At 38.6% G+C, this 9831-nt stretch overlaps 2 protein-coding genes across 3 annotated transcripts in view; one reads left to right on the top strand and one right to left on the bottom strand.

Annotated features, from left to right (window-relative positions):
- LOC104778698 (dihydrolipoyllysine-residue acetyltransferase component 2 of pyruvate dehydrogenase complex, mitochondrial) lies at positions 384–4947 on the bottom strand. 2 transcript variants are annotated; one of them, XM_010503145.2, is made up of 19 exons: positions 4741–4947; positions 4307–4400; positions 3965–4029; positions 3782–3867; positions 3640–3680; positions 3207–3262; positions 3047–3121; positions 2871–2963; positions 2439–2678; positions 2274–2346; positions 2060–2160; positions 1845–1930; positions 1697–1772; positions 1543–1610; positions 1389–1455; positions 1197–1292; positions 1015–1117; positions 832–927; positions 384–747 (listed from the first exon to the last, which is right to left on the bottom strand). In XM_010503145.2, the coding sequence occupies exons 1-19, from the start codon at positions 4780–4782 to the stop codon at positions 677–679; spliced, it is 1629 nt and encodes a 542-aa protein (XP_010501447.1). In that variant the 5' UTR covers positions 4783–4947; the 3' UTR covers positions 384–676. The 2 variants fall into 2 exon arrangements, with proteins under 2 accessions (XP_010501447.1, XP_010501454.1); XM_010503152.1 differs by lacking the exon at positions 4741–4947 and having other exon boundaries at positions 3965–4233; positions 4307–4398.
- LOC109124852 (eukaryotic initiation factor 4A-1) overlaps positions 6847–9831 on the top strand; it is a 4278-nt gene continuing 1293 nt past the window's right edge. Inside the window, exons 1-5 of the mRNA XM_010503139.2 lie at positions 6847–7039; positions 7707–7775; positions 7861–7964; positions 8057–8487; positions 9061–9814. Coding sequence (XP_010501441.1) covers positions 7708–7775; positions 7861–7964; positions 8057–8487; positions 9061–9696 — 1239 coding nt within the window. The 5' untranslated portion in view covers positions 6847–7039; position 7707 and the 3' untranslated portion in view covers positions 9697–9814. The remainder of the gene's footprint in view (positions 7040–7706; positions 7776–7860; positions 7965–8056; positions 8488–9060; positions 9815–9831) is intronic.

The following is a 9831-nucleotide window of genomic DNA, read 5'->3' as shown; positions in this document are numbered from 1 at the left end:
GACTTGCTTTCAACCTCGCTGGGCCGAGAATGCAACTAATGAGTGTCGTTGAGCCGAGTGGCATATTGGGCGTAGCCCATATCCAACNCCGATCCAGAAGACATAGCTAAAGATCTTAGGATGAGCACAGTTGATCTAAGGAAACATTTTGAGAACCTTGGCTGCATAATCTCGATGGAGAAGACAACTAGGGTTGCAACCTTACCGACCCCTCTCAGTTTCCCGCAGATCAGGCGGAGGAGGAAGACACAAAAGTGATGACGATCTGTACTGTATTTTTTTGCTTATTTGCTGGTACTTTAGACATATTTTCGTTGGGCTTAATGTAGTATTTAAAAGACATGTTTCTTGGGTTTAATGATGTTTTCGAAAATTCCATGATATTGAACTAAGAGGTACTTTATTAACAAAACAAGTAGTATGGGTTTTAATAATTTCAACCCCATGATGAAATAAGCATTACGCCACAAAATCCGGTTAACAGTAAAATTGTTGGATTTCCTTATTTTATTTTGGGACAAAAAATCTGCCACCTCAATGTAATGAATAGCAAAACACGCAACTTTAAAGGCCTCAGTGCTAAAGGGACAAATCTGGTAGTGAGCCAGAGAAATTTGATGTCAGACTCTTATGAATTTAGCTTTGATGTGTGTGTGTGTATGTGTGTGTCTGGATTTTAGAGCAACATAGATTCCGGGGTTTCGATGTAGCCCTTGAAAGCTTTCAGCCACTCCGCTCCAATAGCACCTGCACATGAAGAACACTTACTAGATGTTTTCGACGAAATGATTACTGATAATACAATAGGGGATGGGAGGAAGAATCTGTTACCATCTATTACGCGGTGGTCACAGCTTAGTGTTACAGACATGTACGAAGCAACGTTGTATTGGTCAGGACCAGTACCGGGAACAACTCTCTTTTCGGCTGTTTTGAGATTCAGACACCACAATATAATAAGTTATGGGGAAGAAACTCCAATGGATAAAGTCGATGGGTGTGCTAAGGGCTTACCGGATCCTATTGCTAGAATGGCAGCTTGAGGTGGATTGATGACGGCACAAAACTGTTTGATGCCAAAAGGTCCTCCCAAGTTGGAGACTGTGAATGTCCCTCCCTGTCAGAAGAAACAGTTTTGAGTTGATTTTCTTTCAGAGCAGCATTATTAGTGAGCAGTGACCAAAATCTAATCTAACCTCGTAATCTTCCGGCTTCAAGCTGTTTTCTTTTGCTTTCTGGGCCAAGAATCGAACCTCTTCTCCAATTGTGGACAGTCCTTTCTTGTCTGCGTCCTGCAATCAAGCAATTTGATAAACTGAGTTTTTTATTTTCTGAAATCTCAAGTTTCTGCGAAGAAATGTTAATAACTGTATCAACAGCTCCCTCACCTTGACCACAGGAACGTAAAGCCCATTTTCTGTTTGTACAGCAACGTTGATGTTGACATTTTTAAATCTGTACATAAAAAGAGTAAAATAAGAACCACGAAACTAGATGATTTGCAAAGTTGTCATGAACCTCTGAAGCAGAATATGTACTTACTGGCGGATATATTCGTCTGTCCATGAACTGTTGCACTGAGGAACTTTTCGAAGAGCCAGTGCAGCAGCCTGCAATTTCGAATAAGAAAAGGTTTCATAATGGATAACAGAGAAGGATATTTAATTAGGCTTGCAAGAAAGGAAGTATGATGCACCTTAATAACAAGATCATTTACAGATATCCGTTTCCCACCAGAAGCCTCTTGGAATGAATTGAGTTGACTCCTAAGACTGCATATAACAATAGCTATGTTTAGCACCCATTGACCGAATCAAATACATAATCTGAAACTTAATACTTACCCCATCATTTTGTCCACACATGTATCCACGGTCAGGTAGTAGTGAGGAATAGTTTGCTTTGAGAATGCCAAACGTGAGGCTGTGACCTGTCAAATTCATACAGTTAACAAATTTTGGAATTTTTGGCTTATAGTGCCCAAAACAGAGAGATCGTGGGTCAAGGTAACCTAGAAATACCACAAGCAATTAAGATATAAGGTTGTATAGGTATTTGCCTTTCGTATCTGAGTGTGAGGGATGTCAACATAGTCCAGATCTGGAACCTTTGAATCCGTGCGCTTGGAAGGCTTGGCAGTAGTTTCTTTACCACCTGAAGCTGTCCCATAGGAAGATGCATTAGGACACATGGATGACGTAAATTCGGTAAAGAGAAGCAAGAAAGACTGGGGAAAAATGGAAGGAGAGGGCATAGCCAAGGCGTTATTATACCTAAGAAATCTTCGACATCAGCCTTCACTATCCGTCCTTCAGGACCTGTGCCTTTGATGCTTGAGAGAGGTACCTAATGTTTTTAAGGGAAAAGTAGGACAAAAAGTTAAGAGCATGGGGATCAAACACTAGAGCTTTACTAGTAACTTTTTTTTGGAAACTAACACTATTATCTTCAGCCAACTTTCTTGCAAGAGGACTGGCAAAAATACGATCTTCTGAAGGAGCCGAGCTTGGCTTGGTACTCTTGGCTTCAGGAGCACTGGTTGTTTTCTCAACCTTCTCTTCCTTTGGAGGGGAAGGAGCTGGTTTTTCTTCAGGAGCAGCACGACCAGTATCAGATGAGGGGGTGTAATCTTTAAACTTTTGAATATCCTCTTCCTCTTCAACTGTGATAGCAATCACCTAGTTGGGGACAAAGTACACTTATATGTGATTTATATAAAGAAAGATATTTTGTCAATTTTGTTGCATAATTCATTGATTTGCTGTTGCAACTCTATAGTAACAAAAAGGGAGCGTAAGGCTCACAATAAATATTTTATGAGAAGCCATTATAATTAACAAGTCTCCACGAAAAAGAAGAAACAATCATACCTCCCCAACTTGAATTTCTTTAGCCCCTTCCTCCTTTACTATCTTGGCTAGAAAACCCTCTTCCATGCATTCCATTTCGACGGTTGCTTTGTCCTAAAATATTTAGATTAAGATTAGTGTTATTTTCCTGGCAGAAGAATAAAAAGAAGAAGAGATTCAATCTGGATTAACATTACAGTTTCGACTTCACAAAGCACTTCACCAGGAGCAACTTTATCACCTTCTTTCTTCAGCCACCTGGCAATGTTACCCTGAAGTTTCAACAAGTAGCTTTAGTAGAGTGATAAAATAATATACCACGTAAATTTTAGTAAGTAGGTACTCAAAAATCCATACCTCAGTCATCGTTGGCGAAAGAGAAGGCATTCCAATCTCTTGATGAGGAGGAAGATCTGAAACATATGTTTAGAAGTTCTCGGTAAAACAAACCATGTGGAATGTATATCCACAGTGAAAGAAAAAAGGTATCCCCAAAAGGCACAAAAACCAAGTCAGACGCTAGTTATTCCAGTTACCATTAATATTCCACACAGTTGCACAATATTGCCATAACAGAAAATTCCGTGATAAACCCCTTATAGATCGTTAACTAGCTACATAGCTAGCATATACAAGGCCGGCCTAAAGAAGTATGAAATATGATCCGGCAAAAGAATACTGGTTTTCTCTACACAGATTATCATACAGGCCAAAGAATACATAAAAAGAGCAAGCTGGAAGTCATGTACAAGTTAAAGTTAAACTCTTGATGAAGAACTAAACTAACTACCTGAACTTGATGAAAATCCTCTTACTGATCGCATCTGGGAGCTGAAACGCAAGAAAGTTAGCTTACAGTAAGAAAATTAGCTTAAGATAGAAGTATCCATACAGGAACACAGTAAGAAGTATGCACATGACAATTTACATACCTTATAAATTCTTTAAAAAGTCTTGGTCCTGCCATTGTGCTGCTTAGTTTTGTGCTCATTGTTGAAATACCACTAGGCATTGATACCTATATATTGCATTTAACAACGTTACGACAAAAAACACAGAGAGGATTATGCTATAAGGGCAAAGCCGAGAAAGAAATCAGAACAGAAGGGACTAACATTGCCGGCACTACATTTAGAAATTCTCTCCACAGTGGAATAATTCAGGCGGGACTTGAAGATATCTGAAGAACAAAAACAAGAAAATGCTGAAGGGAGAAGCATAACATATTACTCAAAAACATATTAACTGTTAATCATTTTAAAGAGGGAACACAACTCTCTTCCTCAATGGGAAAACGATACGAATAGCAAATTTAAACTATTCCAGCTCCACAGAGATGGTGTGGTGCTTGTAACCGTGTCAACCAATAGAAACAACCGTATAGCTGGATACAATTCCACATCACATGAGCACAAGAATAGCAACGAAGAGGACACGAAAAATTCAAACTAAGTTACCTTGTCCACCAGTGAGAGAGGGCTGGGTACAGTTGGAGAAACATCGGACAGCCACAGCATGGTCACGCCTCAGTATTGTGGAAACATGTTTCAACTGTCAAAATCACACAACCATCAAAGCGGCGTTATACAAATGACTCTGCTTGCAAAACCAGAACCCAGAACTCTTCCAGTAGTAATAAAAATGAACACACTAGCGTGACAACCACAATTTGCAAAAATCATAACGCGAACCTTAACTAAAGCTATGGATAGCAAAATGCAGAATTGCCCATGATTAAAAATCAATCATTACCAACCAAAAGTTTCGTTAATGGAATACCAAATGGAAACAATTTTATAATCACGAAATCAAAATGATCATCGAAGAATTAAAAAACACGATCAGATAGGTACCCAAAAAAATGAAAAAAGGGAGAGGGAGAAAGAGAAACCTTTTTGGAATGATTGATGATGATACGAGATGCGTAAGTCATTGTTGTGCAAATCGGAACACTGCCTCAGCCCCCGATCCGAATTCGCAACTGTGAATGTTTCGATTAGAAAGGAAGATGTAGAAAACAAAACAAATTCAAATGGTATGGAGTGTTTAGGGTTTTCAGCAAAAACAAAATATCAGAAGATCGACGAAATCAATTATTTTGACTTTTTTATTTTATTTTAATTCCAATCCAAATTTTCGTTTTTGATTCTCTGAGCTTTTGCGAGTCACCAAAAGACAGAGATCATCAGGTGCGTTAAGAGTGAGTAGGCATCTAATGAACGGCGGGGATTTGTCAAACTCAAACAAAGGCCGATTTTAAAGTCAAAACTTTACTAATGGGCCTAATCTTCCTAGGCCCGTATAAAATTGAATCTATGTTTCAACTTTCAACAGACTCTATAAAGACTAAAGAGGTTCGTTGTTATTGTAAAATACGTTCTTGATGAAAATACTCGTATGGCTCAATTTTTACACTTATGATGATCATTCACCAAGTCGTGAAAGTTCTTGTCCTAGGGGACATGTTCCTCTCACTCAGCTGCTACCAGCATTTTAAATCGTTTGAAAAAAAATCTCAAAAAAAACAGAGCGGAACTGGGGGCAATTCTTTATGTCTTTTGCTTAGTTTTCCTCATACATTTTGACTCTAAAGCACGATTCTGTTTTTGCCCTCTCCAGCTATGTCTACAATGGCAACAGCTTAGTAAAGCCGTTAGAAGGCTGCAAGAAACTCATTGTGATGTCCTTCGTTTCGTCCAGAGGTGCTCAAGAAATTGTAACAATTGAATACTATGTATCTCTACTCTAGACACATAGGCATGTACCCCCTGACTAACTAACTCCACTTTGTATCCCACAACTTGTCTTCTAAAATATTTATATAAAATTATTGGATTCAAGGATTCACTTGTAAATGCATTTGAATGTTGTCATGTGGAACAGTAATTACCTGATTAAACATCGAACATAGAGAGACAAATGTGTTAATACTTGAATAATGATTAATATATTTTCCCATAATAGTTTTTTACCATTCAATTTAATTATTTTTGTAATTTGAAGCTAGGTTGCATGAAAACGGAAACATATATGCAGAAGTGAAACGCTTCGGAAACAAAACGATTTTTTCTAAAATTAGGAAATGAAAACATTTTGGAAACATATATATATATATATTGAATAAAACACCAAACATAAATATTATATGGTTGAACTAAAACACTAATAATATTATATATTTATATGTATAATGAATTCATATATTTCCAAGTTATTTATTACTAAGTTTCCAAAAAAAATGATTTTGGTCGCATTTTCAAATAGAAATTTATAGGAATCGTGTTTCCAAAATGAAAATGGAGTTTCCATCGTGTTTTTAAATAGAATTTTTATGAATCGTGTTTCCATAACTTATTTCTTTGTTTCCACGAGTTTCAGAAACGGAAAATGGAGCTCAAAAAAGAGTTTTGATGCAACATATATTTGGAGAACGAAAGCTTTAAAAATAAATTAAAAATAGATTGAATTTTTTTTTCCTTTTTTCCGTCAATAAATAATCCTTTTGTCACAAAATAATTAATAAAAATAATGAAGAATTTATGTTCCAAAGTAGTTGCCCACTAGATATTCTTTAATCTAGAGACATATGTGTTAATACTTAATAAATAATAATAATAAACATTTTTTGAGAGAATACTTAGTTTATCATTCACTTTTATTCTCATTGTAATTTGGAGAAAGAAAACTCTAGAAAATACAATAAAATAATTATTAATGAAGAAATAATGAATTTAATTTGTGTTATTGTCCCAAAATAACTAATAAAATAATGAAGAATATATGTTCCCAAAACAAATTGAGTTAGTGTGGTTAAGACATGAGTTAGTGTGATGCATCAAACAAAACAAATGTCAAATCCTTGTCCGACGAGCCAACAAAGGAGTAAAAAGAAAGAGAGAAGAGGGGTAAAAGGGGAAATACAAGTAAAAGAAAAAGGAGGAAGAAGATTTCCAAAGGAGAGAAAGGAAAACCCTAAAGGCGGAGTATATAAAGTTAAAAAGCAACGCGTTTTCTCTCTGCCTCTTTCGGTTTTTTCACATCAGTAGTCTCTCACAACAAAGCCTCAATCTTCGCTCGCTCCTTCGCTCTCCTTACTCTCTCAACCCGGTTCAGATCCGTGTTTGGGAGATTCAAGCTCCCTGAAATTTTCCTACTTTCGTTTACTAATCTCTTCTCAACGTTTGCTCCAGGTATATTGCATCTATTTCTCCTTTTCCTATGTCTTTTATCGATTTGTGATTTGGGTCTATACTTTTTTTACTTTGTTCTGTGATTCGTTTTTGTTTTCGATAGATTTGGTGAGTTGTTGATTTGAAAGTTTTGATTTTTTTTTATTTATTATTCCGTTGTTTCTAGATCGTTTGTTATGGTTACCCTTATTTTGTTGCTCTGTTTATTATATTATATGAGATGTTGGTGCTGATGATGACGACGATTTATGTTTTTGGATCTAACCCATCTTTAGGAATCTGTTGATTTGTGAATTTTACAGTGATTGTTTGTATGTCTTTATTACCGCTAGGTTACATAACTCAGATGTTATTGTCTTTATAAACTGTTTCTTAACAGTTCGTTGTGGTTGTCTGGATTTAAAAGGTCTTTCATGTTGGAGAAATAGGTTTGAGTGGTGTCTATCTTTATATATATGGATAACCATGTGCCTTTTTATACATTCTCTCCGAACATCATCTGAGGCAGATATTAATGCTTGTTTTCCTCTCTTTATGGACTTCGAGTTTGGCTATTTTGTCACATTCCCTCTTTTGCAATCGTTATTTATCACTAAGTGAAATAGATGTTTTCTTTATTTGTCTCATCACGATATCTAATTTTTGTTGTTGTTCTGTGTGTATGTAGTATGGCGGGATCTGCACCAGAAGGCACCCAGTTTGATGCACGTCAGTTTGACCAGAAACTGAATGAAGTGTGAGTCTTTTTGTTCTATTTTTCCATCTTGTGTGTTGTGCTCTTTCTGAATGTTTAGTTGCTAATTTGTATTGTATGTATGCAGACTTGAGGGACAGGATGAGTTCTTCACTTCTTATGATGAGGTTCATGAGAGCTTTGATGCCATGGGTCTCCAAGAGAACCTTCTCAGGGGTATCTATGCTTATGGTATGTGTTGAAGTACTCTTGAAAGCTATCTTTTTGTGATTTTGTGTCTCGCTTATAAGCATCATCTCATGCGTGCATCTGTGTTCTTTTAGGTTTTGAGAAGCCTTCTGCTATTCAGCAGAGAGGAATTGTCCCCTTTTGCAAAGGTCTCGATGTGATTCAACAGGCCCAGTCTGGTACTGGGAAAACAGCTACTTTCTGCTCTGGTGTATTGCAGCAGCTGGACTACACCCTTGTCCAGTGTCAGGCTTTGGTTTTGGCTCCAACTAGAGAGCTTGCTCAGCAAATTGAGAAGGTCATGAGGGCCCTTGGTGATTACCTTGGTGTCAAGGTTCACGCCTGTGTTGGTGGAACCAGTGTTCGTGAGGACCAGCGCATTCTCCAAGCTGGTGTCCATGTTGTTGTTGGAACTCCAGGACGTGTCTTTGACATGTTAAAGAGGCAGTCTCTCCGTGCTGACAGCATCAAGATGTTTGTTCTCGATGAAGCTGATGAAATGCTCTCCCGTGGTTTCAAGGACCAGGTTTGTCAATATTTCCCTAGAGCTTCAAATCCGTTTCCCGTTATGGTTAAACTCTAATCTCACTTTGTTTCCTTGATGTTGAAGATCTATGACATATTCCAGCTTCTTCCTNGTCTCGATGTGATTCAACAGGCCCAGTCTGGTACTGGGAAAACAGCTACTTTCTGCTCTGGTGTATTGCAGCAGCTGGACTACACCCTTGTCCAGTGTCAGGCTTTGGTTTTGGCTCCAACTAGAGAGCTTGCTCAGCAAATTGAGAAGGTCATGAGGGCCCTTGGTGATTACCTTGGTGTCAAGGTTCACGCCTGTGTTGGTGGAACCAGTGTTCGTGAGGACCAGCGCATTCTCCAAGCTGGTGTCCATGTTGTTGTTGGAACTCCAGGACGTGTCTTTGACATGTTAAAGAGGCAGTCTCTCCGTGCTGACAGCATCAAGATGTTTGTTCTCGATGAAGCTGATGAAATGCTCTCCCGTGGTTTCAAGGACCAGGTTTGTCAATATTTCCCTAGAGCTTCTAATCCGTTTCCCGTTATGGTTAAACTCTAATCTCACTTTGTTTCCTTGATGTTGAAGATCTATGACATATTCCAGCTTCTTCCTCCAAAGATCCAAGTTGGTGTGTTCTCAGCAACCATGCCACCAGAAGCTCTTGAGATCACAAGGAAGTTCATGAGCAAGCCAGTGAGAATCTTGGTGAAGCGTGATGAGCTAACCCTCGAAGGTATCAAGCAGTTCTATGTCAACGTTGAGAAAGAAGAGTGGAAGCTCGAGACACTCTGTGATCTCTACGAGACTCTCGCCATCACGCAGAGTGTCATCTTCGTGAACACCAGGCGTAAGGTTGACTGGCTCACAGACAAAATGAGGAGCCGTGACCACACAGTCTCAGCTACCCACGGAGACATGGACCAGAACACCAGAGACATCATCATGAGGGAGTTCAGGTCTGGTTCCTCGCGTGTTCTCATCACCACTGACCTCTTGGCTCGTGGTATCGATGTGCAACAAGTCTCTCTGGTTATCAACTTCGACCTCCCAACTCAGCCAGAGAACTACCTCCACCGTATCGGAAGAAGTGGAAGGTTCGGGAGAAAGGGAGTGGCGATCAACTTCGTGACTCGTGATGATGAGAGGATGCTGTTTGATATTCAGAAGTTCTACAACGTGGTTGTCGAAGAGCTGCCTTCGAACGTGGCCGATCTGCTGTGAAGGGAGAAAAAGAAGTCCGTCCGTTGCCGTACTAGTATCACCGGAGAAGAAAGGTTTTTCTTGTTTTGCAAGGCACTCTTTGATCTGATTTTGACACCGTCGTCTCTCTATCAGCGATTTCTCTTTTAAGTTTTT

The sequence above is a fragment of the Camelina sativa genome, chromosome 1, assembly GCF_000633955.1.
Source record: "Camelina sativa cultivar DH55 chromosome 1, Cs, whole genome shotgun sequence".
Lineage (NCBI taxonomy): Eukaryota > Viridiplantae > Streptophyta > Magnoliopsida > Brassicales > Brassicaceae > Camelina > Camelina sativa.
Note: the sequence above shows the minus strand (reverse complement) of the source record. Positions and strands in the feature narration are given on the sequence as shown.